Source organism: Cryptotermes secundus, unplaced genomic scaffold (assembly GCF_002891405.2).
Source record: "Cryptotermes secundus unplaced genomic scaffold, Csec_1.0 scaffold160, whole genome shotgun sequence".
Taxonomy (NCBI): domain Eukaryota; kingdom Metazoa; phylum Arthropoda; class Insecta; order Blattodea; family Kalotermitidae; genus Cryptotermes; species Cryptotermes secundus.
The window spans coordinates 371,001-394,136 of NW_019745080.1; the positions used below are offsets into that span (position 1 = coordinate 371,001).

The 23,136-nt window shown below is 36.8% G+C and overlaps 1 protein-coding gene across 1 annotated transcript; it reads right to left on the reverse strand.

Annotated features, from left to right (window-relative positions):
* Window positions 1–4,720: 4,720 nt before the first annotated feature.
* LOC111874845 (zinc finger CCCH domain-containing protein 11A) lies at window positions 4,721–23,133 on the reverse strand. Its single transcript, XM_023870684.2, has 7 exons — window positions 23,030–23,133; window positions 21,609–21,695; window positions 17,524–17,643; window positions 15,653–15,782; window positions 15,111–15,167; window positions 11,409–11,555; window positions 4,721–6,399 (listed from the first exon to the last, which is right to left on the reverse strand). The coding sequence occupies exons 2-7, from the start codon at window positions 21,666–21,668 to the stop codon at window positions 4,832–4,834; spliced, it is 2,082 nt and encodes a 693-aa protein (XP_023726452.1). The 5' UTR covers window positions 21,669–21,695; window positions 23,030–23,133; the 3' UTR covers window positions 4,721–4,831.
* Window positions 23,134–23,136: the final 3 nt, after the last annotated feature.

Genomic DNA, 23,136 nt, shown 5'->3' on the forward strand with positions numbered 1-23,136 from the left:
TTATTCATAAAAATCAAAACTAAGATGAAATTCACTCTCCAGAATCAGAAACTGAATGAATACATAGTATATAAACATATAATGACTGTTCCGATGGCTAAAAATTGCTCTCATAAGAATGTGTATGATCATGATGAAAAATCAGTTCTTCAGCTAACATCTGGCATTTGTTGCCAAATGTGCTGCAACAGACATACCTAAACTTTAAGGCAGAATAATTGGTTCACTGTTTTTGGTAAATTAATAACAACATTAATTTCATATCAAATACAAAGTCAATAGAAAGTCCGTCGAGTGTAACAATTTGTAGGTCACTTCTTTATCACTTCTGCCTTACATGTTTCGGTTAATAAAGCCATCATCAGAGGCACATAGTACAATCATGAAAACACTGTCGTTGTTTAAGATGTATACAGTTATATTTGCTGCGTGGACGCTGCTACAATATGTCGACGTGTAAAAGCACAACACTTGCTAGGATTGTTGAATGCACGTTCAATTCTCACATTCCATCCGAAACTGCCCTCAAATTAAAACGCCAATGTTAAAATATTTAAAAATTTAAAACATTTGAAGTAAAATGTTAAGCTCCTCCTTGTTAATTCATCCCGAAGATGGGAGATGTCAGCTTGAGTTTGTATGGCTCATGGTTAGATGTTTCCTATGTGCTGTGTGTTGTGTACTGCGTACACAACACACAACGCATAGGAAACATCCAACCATAAGCCTATACAACCTCAAGCTGACATCTCCCATCATCGGGATGAATTAACAAGGAGGAGCCTAACATTTTACTTCAAATGTTTTAAACTTTTAAATATTTTAATAGTGACGTTTTAACTTGAGGGCAATTTCGGATGGAATGCGAGAGTTGAACGTGCATTCAATATTCCTAGCAAGTGTTGTGCTNCATATCAAATAGATCAGCATGATTTTCATCTTTGATTGTGATACACTTTTCTTGGAGATTCTGGCCCCTTCCCAGTGGAATCATGATTTATTTCTGCATACTATTGGAAGACATCACTATTCTTCGCAAGAGGTTGTGTTATTTAAAAAATTATGCTAAAAGATCTGAGCCAAATTTCAAGACATCCTCTGTTATGAAAAGAAGATAGATTGTAGTGTTTAAGAACAGGGTGACAAGGAGAATATCTGGACAGAAGAGGTAGTGTGAGAAACCTGCATTACAAGAAAGGACCTTAATAATTCATACTCTTCACTAAACATTACTAGTGTAATGAACAAATCAAGGAGGATGAGAAGGGCAGGTCATGCAACACAGGATAGGGGAATAGAGTGTGTGATATTGACGTGTGCAATATAATCTACATACCAGACACATATCAACGAGGTAGATGTTGATAATACGAAGAAAATAACAATGTGTTTTTAAATGTTAAATTTTAGACTGGGTTCAGTGTAGCAGCAACGTTAAGAGTATACACCTGATGATGGCCGATAGACGCCGAAACATGTAGTGTGGAAGAGAACAAGATCAAAGACATATAATATATATTGTTTGCACTTGGGATGGAGTTTGTATCATTTATCGTGTAGAGTGCAACAGGATGCTTAAGTATAATATTACCTAAATGAGGTATGATAACACTTCATCTGCGTGCAAGCTCACAGAGCATTCCATTCCAACACCAGAGTATATGTCAAGTGATCATTCTCTGCTTTGAAGAGGATCCATATATACACTGCATGCCCTCAAGACAGGTTATAATTAATGCCAGTTGGGAAGAAGATTTTCAGGAAAACAATCTGAACTTCTGTGACTCTACAACAGATATTTTCACTGAAAAAGAATGCCACCTTGAACTGAAATACAAGGTAAGAAAGAAAATGAAAGTTCAGCAGTCACTAACCATTTTTTATGTAGGGTCTGTGGTTCTCAGAGCACTGGGTATGAGGAGTTCTATCTTCTGGGACATCAACACCATCTAATCTGTTGAACATTTCGCCTCCATTTTCAGAACTGAAGAACAAGCCAAGAAAGAAACCAGCATAACACAGGTAGCAAGCAGAGCTACTTGCTACCTGCTTCACATTGGTTTCTTGCTTGGCTTGTTCTTCAATCCTGAAGATGGAGGTGAAATGTTCCTCCAAAACACCGGTTGAATTCCAATTGCCTACATATCCCACAACACATAACTCTTTAATTTTTTCTTGGTTTACATTTCCTTCCAAAAACACACAAACTTTAATTGACGCAAGTAAGGAGGTTGGTCTAGAAGTAAACACAGAGAAAACTAAGTATATGTTGCTGTCTCATCACCAAAATGCAGGGCAAAATCATGACATAAAGATAGGAAACAGATGTGGCACAGTTCAGATATTTGGGAATGACAATAAATCAAAAAAAGATTCAGGAGGAAATTGAGAGGAGGCTGAACCGGGGTAATGGTTGTTACCATTCGGTGGGAACCTTCTGTCTTCTCATCTGCTGTCCAAAAACAAAAATTAGAATATACAAAATTATAATTTTGCCTGTGGTTCTGTATGGGTGTGAAACTTTGTCTCTGAAATTAAGGGAGGAAGATGGACTGAGGGTGTTTGAGAGCAGGGTGTTGAGAATATTTGGACCGAAGAGAGAGGAAGTGACAGGAGGTTGGAGAAAACTGCACGATGAAGAGCTTCATAACTTGTACTCTTCTCCAAGTATAATTAGAAAGATCAAGTCAAGGATGAGGTGGGAAGGGAATGTAGCACGAATGGGGGAGACAAGGAATGCATATAGGATATTGGTGGGAAAGCGAGAAGGAAAGAGACCACTGGGAATACGAAGGCATAGGTGGGTGGACAATATTAAACTGGATCTTAGGGAGACAGGATGGGGTGGTATGGATTGGATTGATCTGGCTCAGGACAGGGACCAGTGGATGGCTCTTGTGAACATGGTAATGAACCTTCAGGCTCCATAAAATGCTGAGAAATTGAATAGCTGCAGAATTTACGGTTCCTCCAGAAGGGCTCAGCTCCAAGAGTAAGTATGTAAGTTACATTTCCCTCCTCCATGACCTTCCCCCGAGTCACAATTTGGCCAGCACTTAAAAAACACAGTCTGCCACTGCTATGCTCCAGGGAATTAGTTAAGGTTCCCGTAGTTTAGTATTCAAACCCAGTCCCTAAAAAAGACTTGACACAGGAGTTCATTTACACCTCAGTGGATCACACAAGAGGTGTTTATGAGATCTCTACAAATAATCACAGAGTCCTATAATTACTGACAAGTATGTGGAACGATTTTCTGTAGCTAAAATTATACTTTATGCTGTAACGAGGGGCTATGCTACAAGCCGGAAGGTCACAGGTTCAAGTCCTGATGAGGTCACTGGATTTTTTTCAATTAACCTAATCCTTCCAGCCGCACTATTGCCCTGGGGTCGACTCAGCCTCTAACAGAAATAAGTACCAGGAATTAATTAAACAATTTTCCTGGGGAATAAAACGTGGCCAGCGCGTAAGGCTGACAACCTTACCGCCATCTTTGAGCTGTCTAGATAATGTGGGAACCTCAAAGTCTCACAACCCTATGGGCCTTCACAGCCTGGTACAGGGATAGCTTTCCTTTTTTTTACTTACTTTAACAATGAACCAAAAGAAATATCTCCATGTGCTGGCATGCATGGTTACTGCAAACTCAGTGTTTGAAATGATTGAAAATTACCATTCATGAACAGTCAAGTTAGGAAAAGTTGTCCCTGTACCTGCAAACCACTCCAGAAAAGTGTATGGGGAACAGTTTTGCATTTGGCCACTTTACCACTGCAACAGCCTGATATCCACTGAACAGTAGGCTGGGTGCATTCCAGAGCCTGCCTGCACAAAGTAGCAAACATGGAAATCTCTTCCACCAGGAAACAAAGTCCAGCGTTCCAGCCTAAGCCAGTCATTTTACTGACTCAGCCATCCCAGCTTTCAACAGCTCAGCACATCAGAGTACTTAAAATGGTAACATAAAAATATTCTGAATTTAATAATTTAATTTATTGGTGTGTATGAATCCTGCTAACAAAAAACAGTGCTCCATAAATAAATGGATACTTCCCAGGTACAATAGTTTTACCATCTAAACAATGATTATCTTCTTCACTAGTTCATAATACACCAATTTCTGCAATTAAAAGATGTATTCTGCTTCATATTAATATTTACAGAACGATTGTATCAGAACCTTGAAATAAGATTTTAATTTAATGAGTTGCCACAATTTTTGGTGCAAAATAAAACTGTCATGGATTTTCGAATATGCAGTGAATTACAAATAACACATCACATATGTGTTTCTAACATACACAGTCCAAAAAATCATCATATAATTGTTACTTAATAAACTATTTAAACAATAAAGTGCTATTTACACAAAATAATGTTCTCATCTTCCTATACATATTTACAAATAATTTCAATACATTAGTTAATCTACAACATGGTAAATTATATTCCCTAATGTATGTTTCAGTCAAGGGAACAGGATAGCCATAACTGACATTTCTGAGTACCTGAAGAGATGTTATGAAATATTATAAATGATATTCTATGGTTTACACATTTTTAAAGATGATTTATAAGTGTGATTTACACCTAAATGTTAAAAAAGTGAAAAAAAAAGAACAATAGTTCCAAAACTCCCAGTTAGCAATGTTGCTAACGGTACACAGCAGTCTGCATTTGCACCAGTTCACATTCCTCTCTCACATATGTTTCCATGTTATGATCACACAACTTCTGAACAGTTTTGACATGTCTTAACTGCTCCGAAACAAACTGTGGACTTTTGGTTTCCATACCTGACTTACATAACAATTAGAAATGGATTAACTTAATCATTTAGTAAATCATCTATATCTTGCAATATATCTTCCTCAGCATCCAGAATCACACAATTATCCTCGGTATCACCCAGCAACAGTTCATCAATATCTGTATTGCCCTGCTGAGTTTGCAATACCGAAAGAGGTTTCATGGCACAATTTTCTCCTACATCATCTAACACACAGTCCACACTTTTTGTGGCTAATGCCAATTTTGATTCTAATCTTTCACCTGATGGTGATTTTGAGGGGTGGGTAACACCTATTATATTTCCAGCAAATTCACTAAGAGCCATATCGGGATGTTTACCATGAAGTACTGAGGTAGTTACTGGATTTGTTGTAGTTTCTGATGAGAGATCTGTGCTTTTGGCTACATCAGATCCAGCAATATTAAATGTGCTTGAACGTTTATCACAGGCACAGGAATTCATCACAGACTTAGAGCAAGATTTAAAACTGTCTTCTGAAATATTTGTAACTGGCTGTCCTAGCCTGACACAACTAGATCCCCCAGTCTCCAAACATAATGTGCCATTTGTTTTCAACGGATCTGAACATACATTACTGGTGACACTTCCAGGCACTTGAACAGTAACTTCAGAATCTTTTAATAAATCAGAAGTAAGTCGAATAACTTTGGACCTCTTAGGAGCATGAACTGCAGTATCTATATTATTCCTTTTTAATTGCAACTGCCTTCTTCTTGGTGTACCTTTGCCATCAGACTTTGTTTCGTTGGTTTGCTGAAAACAGGCATTTTCATCTGGATTTGAGCCAGACACCAGGAAATCCTTGCTGTCACCTACACTTCTAAGACCATCTTCAGTCTCTGAATTTTTTTGAGAAAGTTCCTGAGGCAAACAATCAGATCCTACTGACCTCTCTGGGACACTACAGCTAGAAGTATTTTCCACTAGAGAATTCTTTTCTGCCCGGATTTGAGCCAGAGTTTTAATTACAAAATGTCCACCTGTTACAGGTTCCGTTAAAGTGTCACCATTATTTTTTGCATCCACTTTCTTATTAAACAGAACTGTACCTTTATCATGACAAACAACTCTATCTTCTTCAAAATTGTGATCTGACTTAAATCTCTTTTGCCTAGTTTGAAACCTATCCTCTGAAGTGGCACTGTTATTTTCTACTTTGAATCCATTTTTAAACTGCTTCACACTAACAGCACCACCAGGAATGTCAATGCTTGAATTCATTGCAACACTCATCTTTTCTTCCATAGCTGAATAATGGCCCTCTTCATGTGGTCTCCTTTTTCTTATCTCATCAAGAGTCATAACTCGAAAGTCTACATCAGCTTTTGAGTTACGGTGGGATTTCCTGGATAGGATCTTGGCTCGAAGATCACTGTCTCCCTCGCTGTCCCAACTAGAAGTAGGAGTGGAGGCAACGGTAGTGTCAGATTCTGGTTTCACAGGTGTGCTGTTGTAGGCATAGAAAGCTGCAGACTCAGCCTGAACACGCTCCAGTTTGATCTCCTCCAGCGTTTTAACACGCAAGTTCTTCTGTTGCCGCTTCTTAATGGGGGTTGATGTAGGGATACTTTCACTATCTGACTCTGCAAGAACACGCGAGACAAGAAAGCAATTAGTCAAAATTGTAGTTAAAATAAAATTTTACCAAACAGTTTTTTATTGATTTTTGTTTCTGAATATGAATATGAAACTGTTTTCAATTTTCCTACAAATTAATAATTGTAAATCAAATTTCTATATTCTTGGAGTGCATTCTTGCAGATCAGCAACTCAGCGAGTGCACGCATAAACACATTTGTGGTGAATAAATTTGTTTATTTGTCGATTACGTTTTAAATGTATGGTAGTTTCCGCACAATGCAGAGATCTTACAGACAGATGTTCCTTCCACTCAAAAATAAATAAAATAATATGTAGATATATAATATATAAAAGAATACATAAATAAATGAAGTCTTTAAAGATAGTTAACTCTTTAAAATATACCAAAGATGTATCCACCTCTTATGGCCTTAAAAATACATCAGTAGTAACCAATAAAATTATAATTCAGTTAATAAATATCTTTCCAATATTCTGTGTCCTGATTTTAAACATTTTCCAAGTTTAAACACACAGGACTTAACAAACGGCATGTAAACTAATCCACTTAAACAAACAACCTACCACCTATTTTTGTTACCTTTATAATTAATATTATTAGCTGCCATATTGATAACTATGTGTCTGAAGAAGTCTTATTTTATCAAGGTAACAAAGGTACAATTTCTAAATCAATTTTCCACTGATCACAGAAATTAATCGTAGTCCATAGTTTCAACACGCAGCTGAAGTATACAGTGAATTACAATGAACAAATTCAATTTCGTAAGGATCACAAACAAATCAATGTTCTTTGCCTTAGACAGTTAAACATCTATGTCTGCATGTTAACAAATTTTAATCCCAAATTATATTGTTCCTGGAACTTATAAACAGTAAATTTATTCTTAAACAGTCAATTACTTATTAAACAAACATAACAAGCTCACATGGGGATAAGCAATTAATTTACTAACTAGTGAGTCAGGAATGTGTTTTCTGTAAAATAAACACAAATGTATAACCTGCTAGTTTCTTACCAAACTTTCTTTCTAACAACATATTCACAATCATGAATCTCCTGCAAAACTGACTTTATAATATTTCAGGGGAGGAATTAAAAAGCATATTACTTTCTCATCTTTATATTCCAGTGAGAATAAGCACACAGTCCATGGCCAGCTACTTTACACACCATTTCCAAAGGAAGAGTTCCAACATGTCATTGATAACTATTATCAAAAATGATCAGTAGGTCTCCAAATTCAATGATGATGCAGTAATCCTTCCAACAAACACAACAGATTCTGTAAGGGTGGTTTATACAACAGAAAACCAAGTTCAAAACAAGACGTTTTTATGAACTTTAGTGTCAGAATGTATACAAACAAATCACTCATGCTGTTGTAAATACACTTTAAATTTCATTTGATTTGTACTCATTTATGACATGAAAGAAGAACAGGCCTAAGTATGTAGCTGCCTTCCTTCCTGCATATTTACAATATGCAGGATACAGGAAATATTCCTTTTCATTGGCCCTCATGTTATTGAAATGACAAACACATGTTTCTTGCCAGTACCAGCCAATAATTAGTTTTATGTCAGTTTCTTTTTTTTTTGTGTGTGTGTGTGTATCATATTAATTACTACTTTTAACATTTGGAAATAAGATAATGCATACACTATACTTCACCTTACATGAGTATTCTACATCAACAGCAACTGATATTTCATGAATATGCACGTTACGACCATAGTTTATGCTATTATATGTTTACTTATTAGTTCTTGGGGGTTTATTTCATCTTCATGTCTGAGTTTTTGCATGTCAGTGCTTTTTTTTTTCCAAATAAAAATACTAACCTCTGCATTCTGCATGTTATTGCTTTCTTCAAATAAGAACAGAAATAAAACAACACAAACTGACACACACTTCCTTCCACCACTTCAAGCAGAAGCATAAGCAGCAGCAGCAACAGTAGCAGTGGTGATAGTGGTAGTAGTAGTCGTCACTCGTCATATTTCTTTGGCAACACTGTTCCACAACAACTACCACTTTAATATCTCATCCATAGTTGTTAATGTAACTCACGTGAAGTACCCCAGCTGAATGCAAAACACTTTTAACATATTTTTGGACCAGAGTAATTTCAGAAGTCTTCTTAAAAATATAACCATGACAACACAAAAGAATAACTTCCAAGGAATACACAGTTTCATTAAAGATCAACAAACACACGTGTGAGCAGAATTACGAAATATTCGGGCCACATAAACAGCAGCTAGTACAATGGGAGAGGATGTTTCATATATGTATACAATATATACACAGATAAGTTAGTCACCCTATCAACCAGTTGTAATAAGTTAGAGGTTTGGCAGACCTTGGAAGACCAAGTCATTACTTTGTTTGAAATACCTTTGTTGGTTGTCCACTATCTACTTAACCCCTTGGAGTCTAATGTCAAGTCGTGGGCATAATGCCACAGTACATAACACACAGAGACTTTTATTTCAAGTTGAAACTGATCGCTTAGTTAAGAATATCTTAACATGTAGTAGCACCTACAGAGGCCTGAATGCTTTCAGAAACTGAACAAAATACACATTTACCATAAAATAATGAGAATCCTGTTATAACCTCCTGCACCAGATGTTTACAAGGTTTGAGAATCAAGACGTCTGTCTTTTTGAAAACAGTTTTCTGGTCCAGCAGTGCTCAGAAAAAAAGGCTTCAAGGGGTTAACATATTACATAAAAATGAGACAGCTGTCACAGAGTTGGTTACTTAAGCATACTCAAGTACACATTGAACATAACAGGTTTTAACAAAAGAGTAACTGGAATGCAACAGCACATATAAAAATATGCAAGAACAGCTCTGTATTGTTACAGGTATAAAAAAAAAACTAACTGCAGAGGCAAATGTAATATTGCATCAACCCTGAACGAGCACTCTCATTTTTTAAGAACACTAATATATGTACTAGCAGTCCTTAACTGTTACGGTTAAGTAAACACATGCTGTGGTTACAATTAAGATTATATGACAATCGACACTAAATGTAAATATATATATATATCTCTGAGTACTCAATTTTTCACAAAACCAAACTAATTTATCTGTAATCCAGAATACAATTCATGTCAGAAAACTAGATCATTCATCTAACATTCCCTTTATTTCTTTGCTACAAATGCAAATACTTTATTTACAAATTGCTTCATGTGCATACCAGCTATATCATTACTACAAATCATAAAAAAATGTACACAATGCCTCAAACAATGAAATTTAGTGCAAATATTAGCAGGAATATCGAGTTACAGATCTGTACTGTAATACTCTTATCTCACTTTTCTCTTTCCATTTTCCTCCTCTCAGTAAAGATTCAGCAGAGATTCATGTTTCCTAGAACATACTTAAATAAAATAAATACTTCCATTTAAGCTTTATGAGAAACTTGTATGAGAAATCTTTGTCATCAAGACCACTAAACACAATGAAATAAATGTCCTATTAGCTACACTGCATCTTCACATGACGACAAAGGCAAGATACATGTAGTGCACACAAGTGCAGTGAGTAATAAAAGGTTAAAGCTAGTCACTGGGTGAAGAAACATTGCTGTTTTCAGCTAAGTATATTTATATTATGGCGTTTGTCACATTACCCTGAAACTGAGTATTTTGCTGTTATTCGGGATAAGGTTCTTGAACATCAAAAGATGTCTATAACAATAACAGTCTACCAGACTAGTGGTTCAACCTACACGTGAATGGCAAAAACAAAACTGATCTTACCAAATATAAGATACCTACACAACCTTTGTAAATATTTTAGCACAATGACTCCAAATTTATTTTATGATGTCCAACATTTATCCCAACACACTGGCCTAGAAACCACATTTTACATCAAAGTTAATGCAAATAACTTTCAACCTTTTCTCCCATTTCAACAAGTTAGCAGTACAAGGTGCTATAATCTGCATTGGTCAATATTTCATGTTATAAAAAATAAAAATGCACTCTGCTTCACATTCTCAATATGCAAGACGATAAGCTAGCCACGCACAAAACCACAACAAACAAAACAACAAAATAAGGAATCTTACCTCAAAATGCTCTAACCAACATAAAAGAAACAAACAAAATATTGAGACATGAAAATACAAAATGTTTCAACTCAAAACAAAACCAATGTTCATAATGACAGCACTAATAATTACGGTGACGGTACCAATTTCGCTGGCAAGATATCTGTGTAATTAGCAATCACCACAATGCACTGAAGTATTTTGAACAAACCATCACTTAACATGATCTAACTTAATAATGAAAGTAGGTCACTTCTGCTAATAAATGGCATGTCAATCTGCTGAAACTTCAAAATCACAGACTATAAACTTAGAAAAGATCATTTCTACAGCCACCTTTGCTTCCGTCTATACCCAGTTGTATGTTCCCTGCACTCAACGCAAAAAAGAAATAAGAAAACAGCACGAAAGATGGAGACATAAAACTGCTGTTCCTCTCCACTTCTACATAAAGAACATGGCTGTAAGATTTCTAAACTCTGATGAAAATACATATGATAATCATCCATACTTTGAATACTAATTTGGAGAGCTACTAGCGAAACTTGAATACAGTCTCAACTCAGACCAGCAAAGCTATGTTTTAAATGATTTCTCTAGCAATTCATCTACTAGAGCACCAATGTGTCGTACTGCTCTCTGACATGAGACCTCATATTCTGGCCCTGAATTCCAATATTTAACACAGTCAAATCCACTTATTACATATTACCCTGAAAAATAATTAAAAGTTTCAAAAGTTTCACAAGTGAAATAGGTTATTAACACTGAATGGCAGCTCAACAAACCAAGTGCATCATGGATGAGACCAAAACAGTGGCTCTTACCAGTTGACAGAAAGGAGTGAAACTGTGCTACGTACAAATATACGTAGTGACCAGCTGCATGTGGCTAGTAAAGGCGCATACCTTCTTCAAAGTTGACGACAAGTGGGTCGACAGGTGGACTGCCATAGCTTGCCTCACTGCCCTGACTTACACGGCGTGGGCCCACACGTCCTGAATCACTGTCAGTGCTCCCTACACATTCTTCATACTGTCCCCCCTCAACCATAACTGCAGACAATCATCACACAATTTAGAACTTGCAGTATCAAATACTAAACACACATTCTTTCACTGCAATAAATACAATTTTCTTGCAAAAAAGTATCCTCCTTAAAAGCAAGTTCAGTCCAGTGGTTCTCAAGTAAATATTTCCCATGACTAAGCTTAAAGGTTCATAGCCACGCCATAGCTCAAGCGGTTAGTAGATGGCTTCCCACCGTGGCAGCCCAGGTTCAATCCCAGGTCTAGTCAAGTGGGATTTGTGGTGGACAAAGTGGTGTTGGGGCAGGTTTTCTCAGAGTACTTTGGTTTCCCCTGCCAATATTCATTCCACCAACTGCTCCACAATCACCCTCACCTATCATCTGGTTCTGGTACAATAGGCCAGAAGTGGCCACAGTACAACGAACTTGGTCCACTAGCATTAAAAAAAAAAGCTTAAAGGTTAAGAGCCACATTCTGTGGCAACATTACTAAAAACGCATAACTTTTGCATGAAAAACTAATCCTATGAAGAAGAATGTTATTAATTTACAACTTTAATTTAAAGAAAAGTGTGAAGAAAATATGATTCAGTTGCTTACTATATGGTAACATGCTTACTGGATATTCCACCACAGCTAACTGAAGATTTTCATCTGTCAATTTATTGCAGTATTTGTTTTTTAGGAAATTAAGGTGAAGGGCTCTGGCCATTTAGCACAGACCCACAATATCTACATAAATGAAAGTCAAATTTATATAAGATACAAAGTAAAACTGACTCAAGACTGGGAAAACACAAAAATCTTGCGACCTACTTATTTTTCATGAAAACAGGTGACCTCTACATGTGATATTACTGGTGTGGCTGCATTGAAGGACTGCTGGTTCAGCTGGTATAGAGAAGGCTATGGGTTGAATTACAAAGGAATTGGGTTTGGATTCGAGGCAGGAGCGACAGACTTTCTTCATTGTGTTCAGACAAGGTCTGGGACCCATTCAGCATCCTACCCAATGCAGAGTTGGGGGGGCTCTTTCCCCAGGGCAAAGCTGACAATTCCCCTCCATCTAGTACTGTCAGGAATACACGAAGCTATACCTCCAATCCCCTCTATCTTCATAGCATGATCTCTCACATGAAATGATCATAAAATTTGTAAACAACACTCAAGTACATTTGTATCAAGGATTTTGAATCTCCTTACTCTTAATTTATTTATTATTTTTATTATTTTTTTATTCAATCTCAAGAAATTAAATGAGGTAGAGGGTAAAGAGCAGTATTGTGTTGAAATCTCAAGTAGGTTTGAGGCTTTGGAAAACTTGGCCACTGAGGTGGATGTTAATAAAGCTTGGGAAACTATTAGAGAGAATATCAAATTTTTTGCCAAGGAGAGTCAGATAATGGAGAAAAAATGGGAGTACAATGAGACAGTACATCAGCTATTTGTAGACTTCAGGAAAGGCTATGATTCAGTTAGGAGGGAAGTACTGTACAATATTCTGACAGAGTTTGGGATACCCATGAAACTAGTTAGGCTAATTAAAATGTGTTTAAATTAAACATATGGTAAAGTCAGTATAGGTAAACATCTGTCTGATAAATTTCCTATCCAGAATGGTCTAAGACAAGGAGATGCTTTATTGCCACTCCTTTTCAACTTTGCTTTAGAATATGCCATTAGGAAGGTCCAGGAAAACCAGTTGGGACTGAAATTAAATGGGACACATCAGCTGTTGGTCTATGCCGATGATGTGAGTCTACTGGGTGACAAGACACCATAAAGAAAAACACACAAACTTTAATTGACACAAGCAAGTAGGTTGGTCTAGAAGTAAACACAGAGAAAACTATGTATAGGTTGCTGTCTTGTCACCAAAATGCAGGATAAAATTGTGACATAATAGGAAACAGGTGTTTTGAAAATGTGGCACAGTTCAGATATTTGGGAACAACGACAAATCAAAACCTGATTGAGGATGAAATTAAGAGGGGATCGAACTTGGGTAATGCTTGCTACCATTCAGTCCAGAACATTTTGTCTCCTCGTCTGCTGTCTAAAAACATAAAAATTAGAATATACAAAACTATAATTTTGCCTGTGGTTCTGCATGGGTGTGAACTTGATCTCTGACATTAAGGGAGAAACACAGACTGAGGGTGTTTGAGAACAGTGTGCTGAGGAGAATATTTGGACCGAAGAGAAATGAAGTGAAAGGAGGTTGGAGAAAACTGCATGAGGAGGAGCTTCGTAACTTATACTCTTCTCTAAGTATAATTGGAATGATCAAGTCAAGGAGGATGAGGTAGGCAGGGCACATAGCACGAATGGTGAGAGAAGAGGAATGCATATAGGATATTGGTGGGAAAGCCAGGAGGAAAGAGACAACTGGAAAGACCAAGGCGTATATGGGTGGACAATATTAAAATGGATCTTAGAGAGATAGGATGGGACTGTATGGATTAGATATGTCTGGCTCAGGACAGGGACCAGTGGAGAGCTCTTGCTTAGGACAGGGACCAGTGGAGAGCTCTTGTGAGCATGGTAGTGAACCTTCAGGTTCCATAAAATGCTGGGAAATTCTTGAATAGCTGCAGATTTCGAGACTCCTCAAGAAGGGCTCAGCTCTATAAGTAAGTAAGTATTTTTGGTTTCAGTTCATTTAGCCATTCCTTTTAACCCCTAATGCTGTCATTTAAATAGTTACTTACATGACCTGGATCGTACATTTAAAAACTTGTATGACACAATCTTAAAAGTATTTGTTCAAAGTGATGTTTATTTGTATTTATCAATCAATCAATCAATGTTATGGGATCAATACGGCTGTTGCCTGAAAATTTAGAGATCATCATTATAGTGCCCTCTGCTGGAGACTACTTCAAATTTAAAGGTTTAGTTATAGAATCACAGAGTTGCCAGAATGCATGCCATTTTGCATCATGGGTCAGACAGAATTATAATGCAAGAATAGCTTTTCATGTTAAAAACTCCGTGGCCTGTAGTCCACAAGCGAACTATACCAAGTGACAACTGTTTGGCGGCGAAGTTAGTGCCAACTTTTGTGGACAAAGGGTGTCATGTGATCAGCACAACGGATCCCTTCATCCATTAATCTCGGTTTCATAGACCAGAGCCGCTATTTCTTTGAAATAGCTCCTCAATTATCCTTATGAGGCTGATTGGACCCTGTTCCAGACCCACTACTTCTCACAAAATCTGGTATCGCCAGGAATCGAACCCAGGAGTTCTGGATCTGTAGCCAGGAACTCTGACCACTAGACCACAGAGGCAGTCATTTTTTTCACGTTAAGCTGTTATTTATTTACTTCATTATGTAAGCTTTTGTATGATTATTTTGCCTGTTACAATTTCCTATTCCCACTCAACATTTTAAATTTATTTTGCACACATAAATCTCCCATTACATAATTGACCAAAGAAAATTCTGAATTTACAGCTATGTTACAAGTAATAAATAATTATCTAGTTCATACTAAAAAGCTCATTTCTTCCTATTAAAATTACACCAGGATTTGCTTCTGTTCTGAACATCATTTCATAAACACATGAACCATACCTGTTTGCCTAGGCCAGTCAGATCTTTCTAGAGGTTTGCCTCCTGCTACCGCTTCACCTGTTAAGACAATAAAATATATCAGCCAAATCATGAAATAAATACAGAATATCTACAGTGTTTCTCCACTTAATCCAGAAAATGTGTTGAATTTTTTCGCCTCTGCTTATACATTTGCTTCAAATGACTAAGAATAGCCATCAAAAAATGTAGTCATGATAGTCAATCTCCAGGCTGAAGACACCAACTTAGGAACGTATAAAATACAAAACAGGAACACTACCCACTCAACCATGAAGTCTGATGAGCGATTCTTCAAAAGCCATCAATCATGCAGTAAGTCAAGTAATTCACAACCTTTTACGGAATCAAAACGTTCATTACCACATCCACAAAAGCCCTCATTTTAAAACTACAGTGGTAAATCAACAATGCAGACTCCATTTATGTTTGTATATACAATTAAGCAGTTCCAATGTCAATAACTAAACTAAGTGTTATGTAACTCAAACCTAACCCCTAGTAATCAACTGAAAGTTACTAACATTCTTTAGCTTTTTCCATGTCAGTTACTGTAGGCGGTACTCGGGGATTTTTATGTTGAAATGAGCAGTGAGGTTTCCGACAACCACCAGGCTGGTTCTCCCAGTAACATGGAATCATCTTACGGTTTTTCTGCAAACAAGTAAATATCATATATTAGATCTGACATTTTAATAGCAATAGCCTTATGGGTTACAACACCAAGTACAGTGAAACCATGATTGAAAGTCTGTCTGTGGGACAAGCTTGTTATACCTTAAAGGGAAGATTTGGAAAACAGAGCCCATATTCGCTGTTAAACTTAGTTATAACAATAATAAGGCACTGAAACTTGTTCATTCAATACATTTTTTTTTTCATTTCTCAAAGTGTTCCCCACATCAACTCTTCTCTTCAACAATTGAAGCTTTCTGTAAAATTGTTACTTACTGATGACAGAGGCAGCATAAAATACTTTGTAACTTCATTGCATGACACAGTTGAACTTTTCTTCCACCTCTTGAATAATTTTCCTTTCATATTTCTTGTTGCGTTCTCTCTTTTCAATGCCATGGCACTTCATTACTTCAAAATCAATAGCCCCCCAAAAAACTTACAACACTCAGACACAATAAAAAAGAAAAAACAGCAAACGCTATGGATCACTAAAGTAACCACTTCCAACTGAAAGAGGGCAAATAAAAGGGCAAAGACATCCACGCTGCCTACAGCAGATTAGCAATCTGTGCACACTGCACTGCATGAAATGCCATGCAAATGATGACCTTGAACTATGCAAGGGTCGCTGCACAAGAGTTCAAACACACTAAAAAATTCCCCTCAATGCTAAAATGAGATCCGAAATGTGCACAGGCATCAAAGTTTCATACGTAAAATGCAGGTAAACCTTTAAATCAAGAAATGTTAGAACGATGAAAACAACAGGTTAGGCACATGGAGCTCTGGCTGGCACCACTGAATATGTTCCTTAAATGCAGAAAAGTGTATATTGCGGGTTCCCTGAATTGGGGTTTTGCTGCAGTCTTGTAAGTGGTTACCAATTCTGCAGGGTTGTAGGTTGTAAACAAGCATTATGTAATCACTGGCTTGGATCTAACCAATCAAACTTGTTTTATCTATTTTTTTTTCACTTTTATATAGCATTATATTTTAACAAAGAATCAGTCTATACATTTTTAGCAATAATCTATTTATGTCTTCACCTTATGATGACTGTATGCAGTTGAAATATGTAGCCAGAAAAAATGGTATGTGTAGATTTTCATTACATACTTCTGAGACAGTTGGTATAATATATATGAGTATATCCTATGGTTGCCAATGTTTCAGAGGTACATACTATCTCTAACTTCAGGATGGAAGTGAGAGAGACATTTCATGCCCAATAAAACTGTTTCATAAATCTCATGTTTTCAGGATAATTAAGAAAAAACTGTTATACTATGAACATATTTCCTAATATATATAATCAACTATTACTGAACTCTATCTCATTCTTGATAACAATCAAAGTAGCTTCCCCCCATTTGAATTTACTCCCGCATAAATATACAATTAATTAAAACATAAGTTTGCATTAAAACAGCATAAATACTTTTTTGAGCTTAACTGAATAAATACTTGAAATAGTTGAGCACAAGCACTGTTTCACTTATTATTCTGACTGATCACTACTAACTATGAATGTCTTTTGCACATAAACGAAGAAGGAATTCAAGCCTGTTAAGTTTGGTGAAGGTCTTCTACAGCAGTTACCACAAAAATACGTAACAGGATTCAGGCAATGAAAGAAAACTCATAGAAGTTATGTACACATTGCTCGTAACATGCAGATGTTACAAACTAAAATACATGAAAGATTCTCTGTACTTACTCTCAATTGCATATGTCGAAAGTTGCAATGTTGGTTCAGGCATTTTCCTTGCTGCCAGAATGAGCATACTGTTTCACAGCCCAGTGCTGAAGGTTCATGGCGGAACATGCAACCATCACCCTGCAACATACACTCCATCTCTACAGTATGCCATACAACCTACACATGTCTAGTCATGACTGATTTATGGACCATTTAATGGTACTTAACTGAATACAAAAGCTATTATTTAATGCTGAATAATAATATGAGAGGATTATTAAACATGTTCTGGTAACATGAACTTTCATTTATCTCAGGAACAAATCTGTTAACAGTGTACCGAGCAGAACCCATTATATATACATGTACCCTCAGCAGATCAGTGTGTTCTAAACCTGGATGATGGGGGAGGCTGAGACTGATTACTAACCCTTTAGAGAAAGAATTCCTTCTAAATAATATTGCCACATGTATCAGTGACTAGTAGACGGGGTTTGGATTGGTGAATCGATTTACTGGATATTCACCAGTTGTAACTACAAATAATTATAACACTCTAAAGATTACTGTAACTATAACACATGTAAAGACACACATTAAGTCTTCTCAAGCTGACTTCCAATTCTTCTTCAACTACAAAACTCCCATGGCTGTCCGACCGCCAACTGACTCTCAACTGCTCCAGTTATTCTGGGAATCTCATTATATTGAAGCAGCATGGACCACACAGAACACACAAGTCACATGACTTACCAACTCACTGGCACACTGACTGCTGCCTAGCAATGAGCTATAACATTCGCCCACTGAGACACAGTTTCCATTGTTGTGCATTGGAATGTGTTTACTGAGCTGTTACCTGGCATTGCTTTGATCAGATCTGTTACAATATATAAAAATTCAGTTCACGTCTCACAGGAAACACACTACGTCTCTGCTACAAAGACAAACCAAGTTAATCCCATTTACGGAAACAATCGCTGTTCACTGTGAGAACTGTATGAAACACACAAATACATTATGTGTGCAGATAAAGTACACCAAAACAGAAAGGCTGGGATAGGAAATGACTGTGACATGTCTGTAAGGTATGAACTTCTCATATCAAGATTATGATCTCCTGGGATGTACAAATTATGCAACAGTGGCTACAGTCTGAAGCGAAATATTCATCCAGTAATGGGGTTCCATGTTACATTTCCTATCTGTGTCACATATTTTCTCACAAGTTGATCTACCCCTGAAATACCAATAATAATATATTCTAAATACAAACTCAGTTATTGCTTATAAATGAAAAGACAAGTGTTACTTAATGAGTGTGTGTGAGTTAAGTTGGTTCTGGGGTGCTTCAGTGGCTTTACTTGACAGTAAAGGGATTCTAATGTTATAGCTCTAAATGACATTCAGTTCTAAATTTGAATTTAAACATAAACATAACACTGATATATCCTCTGCATTTAACATAAGAGTTACACTTCTGCGACGAAAGTCATCTAGAATGATTCAATTACAGATGTAATGCTAATATAATCAGGTAGGCCTGGTGCCATGTGAAGGTGGCAGCCCCACCTCTGGCTAGGATGTATCAGACTAACTACCTGACCATTCCAAATTTAACACAGTTTTCAATAAGTCTATTACAAAAAGCTGGACATCAAATCTGTTGGCAAACTAGTGCTCATATTTAAGGACACAAATTGGACACTGGAATGTACAAACTCCATACCAAAAATGCAGTTTGGCCATATTAAATACAGAAATGGAAAATCTTAAACTTGTTCTTCTTGGTGTAAGTGAAGTAAGATGGAATGGTACTGGAAGTATAGCGACAACAGTAATCTGTTTATCTATTCTGGGATTCCTGCCAAAAATGAACCCCATATGAAAGGAGTGAGAATACTTATAAACAAAAGCAGAAGATGCACTGCTAGAGTGGAAACCTGTATCTGAGCAAATCGTCACTGCCTGAATCAACAGTAAATTCAGGAAAATGACTGTTGTACAGTACTGAGAATGCAGATCTTGAGGAAAAGGAAGTATTCTGTGGTCGTCTGCATAGGGCACTATTGGAGATACATAGAAGTGACATCAGATTATTAAGAGGAGATTTTAATGCTGAAAATGGCAATGATAATCAAGATACTGAAGATGTTATAAGGAAGCATGGGTTACTCCACAGAAATGAGAATGGATATCTTCTTTTTGAGCTGTGTGGCAGGTGTGGACTTATTACTGACAATACCATATTTCACAGAATTACTGGGTTTTTGGACTTTTTCCATTGTCTGAAATTCTAAGAAACAGAAAACACGACGTTTCAGAATCTGGATCTGTTTCTGTCTTCAGGTGAGGATGGAAAACACCTACTCAGTTGGGCCCCTTAGAAAGAGCTAATCCCAATCACTGGACAACTCCTATCAGATTTACCCAGCTATTTCAACATATAAGACTGGGCTAGTTCAGTGAGAGATAACAAGAAACCATAAAATAAAAATTGTGACAAGAGCATGCACATGCGTGGAACTAGGAAAGAAAAGGAGGTAGAAAATTTGTGTTAGAAACCTACCCAACAAAACCAAGTGCACAAGCACCAATGCGAAGAAATGGGGGGGAAAAAAAAAGTTGTTGGAGCTGTCCAGTGATTGAGATTAGCTCTTTCTAAGGGGCCCAACTGAGCAGGTGTCTTCCTTCCTCACCTGAAGACGGAAACAGACCCAGTTTCCGAAGCGTAGTGTTTTCTGTTTCCTAGAATTCCGGACAATGGATAAACTCCAAAAACCCAGTAAATAAATCTGCGTTATCCCACCATTGTCAGAACCCTTTAGAATCTACCTGATACCATATTTCCCCATAAGGATTGTCATAAGGCTACTTGGATGTCACCTGTTGTAAATAAGGTGGAAAATCAAACAGATCACATATGTATCATTAAAAACAGGAGAAAGTCCCTTTTAGATGCCTGTAATATAAGAGGATGATAATGGGTCTGATCATCATTTGCTTATGGGCACTATTACATATTTCATGAGGAGAAATAAGAAAAAACAAACATGTAGAAGAAAGTATAACTTGATGAAAATCAAAGTACCAGATATACAGGATTCACTCAGAGGAAAACTACAAAAAGCTGTATCCCAAATTGAATCCATAGATGAAAGAGTGGAAGAAAAATGGATGAAAATAAAATTGTGTTAAATTATATATGTGAAAACACAACTGGATATCCAGAGAAAAATTATAAGATATGGATATCAGACAGCATATGGAATATCGCTGACAAGTGCAGGCAAGGGAAGATTAAAATGAGTGGAATGTACGATAGCTGTAAACAGATGGAGGTGGAAAGAGAATATGCATCCCTGGACAAGGAAGTGAAGAAATTAATATAGAGAGATCATATAAGGTACATGGACAATACTGCAAGTGAAGCTCGATCTGCTGCAGACAGAGGAAACATAAAAGGAGTCTCTGACTCAATAAAATGCTTAACAAATGTCTCTCATGGCTAAACTGTTCCTGTAAAAACTAAAAGTGGGAAATGCATAACAACCTCTGAGAGTCAATTAAAAAGATGGAAGGAATTTTTCAAAAAAATCCTCAACTCTCACTGTCCTCCTTATGAGGAAGAGGAAGTGACTCATTGAGTCCCTCAACTACAGATACGTAGAACAAAATCATTGAAGAAGGAATTATTTACGCACTAAAGTCAATGAAGAATGTGAAAGCTGCAAGTTCGAATAATATACCTGCCAAAATACTAAAATTTGACTCTTCAAAAGCTGCTGATATGCTTCTTCTCCTGTTCCAAGAAATTTGGCAGAGGCAAATTCCAAACAAAGGAGATTTGAGTTATGCACAACCGGCAAGGCATAACACTGCTAGTAGTTTTTTTTTTTTTTTTTTTTTTTTTTGGGGGGGGGGGGGGTTGAACAACACATTTCAAACAAAATCAACCTTATTAACAATGCAGTTTGCCATACTGCTACTGCTTGCTGTTTTAATATATGTAAATTAATATACATTCTAAACAATCAGAACTAATAAAATGAAATGAACTGGTCACCTAAAACCTCCACCTGTCACAGTCAAGCAACACTTACTTTTAAGCACGTTGAATAATAATAGAAGTAGCAATCATTATTTTTCCTGGGTGTATCCATTCTTCTAGTTCTAAATTCAGGTCCTGCCTGGAAAAAGAAATATGTATAATAAGAGATGGCAAAGTGTACACTACATTGAATAAATCTACATTTAATGCCTTGCAATGACAAGGTTAAAAAAATGGCAACATTAACCATTGGAAATCTCTAAAGGAACTTGTACAAAGTCAGCTTGTGACTAGTTCACAAATTCAAACACTGCTACAGGAACTGAAGAAAATGATTCCAAGTAAATTGTTTGAAAGAGGGATGACAACTCATCAGTAAAGTACGGTCACCTGTAGTGTGTGAGTATTGATGGGGTATTGGATAATTCAATTTATTGACCACTTCTAGGTCGTAACCACAAATAACTATAACATTATCACTTATTTCCATACTACAAATCACTACATGCTAAGTCTTCTGTCAGCTTTCACTAGTCATTTCCTGGTTAACAATTCTTAACAACGGAGATTCTTCAGCTTCTGTGCTCGAACTGTCCTGGTTATAATTTCTCGGCATGGACCACATAAGAAACACCGTTTTTCCACTGTTGCGTGCACATTCGTCGCAGCGGGAACATGTTTACACAGCTGTTGTCCGGAAACGGCTGTTGTTTATTCACTTATCTTGCAGCCCTAACATAGCAGCTGTACGTGCTACAGTATATAAACTAAATGAAGGGGGTGCTTCGGTATGAGGAGTGATATTAGAAAAGTAAAAATTGGTGTGCCAATGCAACCAGTTTATGTGTAAACACCGAAATTAGTCTGTGAAAGATATGCTGATTTATAAGCGCAATGCACACACTCTTATTCTATCAGAGTTGTTAAACATTTATTTAGTTCCATGTTTCATTCTCCTTTAATCCTGCAATCTCTTTAGTTTTGTCTTTAAACCTCATACTTACACTGATTCGTGTGAGAAGTTAAGGGTTAAGACACGGTTCAACAAAATATGAGGACTTCAGTAACAATTCCACATGTTACACGAACTACGTAATTTCTACGACCAACCCTATTCTTCTGACTAGTAGTTACTCAGTTCCATGTCTTAAACTTGCTTGCAGTGAGAACGATTAAAAACATGCTTGTCATATTTTGACCTACAAGGTCATGTCAAATTTGGGTCATGCGAAAAACACAAAACTTTACATGCAACATAAAAGTACTACATACACAACACATCAGACGGGTAAATTACGTTACAACTGGTATCAAACTACATTACGTTTATACCCTTTCTTCTAAACAAAACGTTTGGAAGGAACCAGAAATTCATGAGCCAAGCATATGTTCATGCCTGGGCTACTAGACCTTTACTATCTCACTACTAAAAGCCATCACATGTAAGAAAATGCTAATGCCGATTTTACTTACTTTAAAAATATACTAGCGTTAAATGTTACGTGTATAATTTCTCTAGCAGGCGTCTTCTCTAATCTCTCAGTTCCGGAATCCGGATTTTAGCCAAAGCTCGTACAGGA

What these genes read in the sequence shown, in the direction of transcription:
- LOC111874845 (XM_023870684.2), bottom strand. Translation starts at nt 21,668, where the DNA reads ATGGATACACCCAGGAAAAATAATGATTGCTACTTCTATTATTATTCA. An exon ending in ATTATTCAACGTGCTTAAAA is followed by an intron (nt 17,644 to 21,608) that starts GTAAGTGTTGCT and finishes TGTATGTTGCAG; the next exon opens with GGTGATGGTTGCATGTTCCG. An exon ending in TTCGACATATGCAATTGAGA is followed by an intron (nt 15,783 to 17,523) that starts GTAAGTACAGAG and finishes ACTTGTTTGCAG; the next exon opens with AAAAACCGTAAGATGATTCC.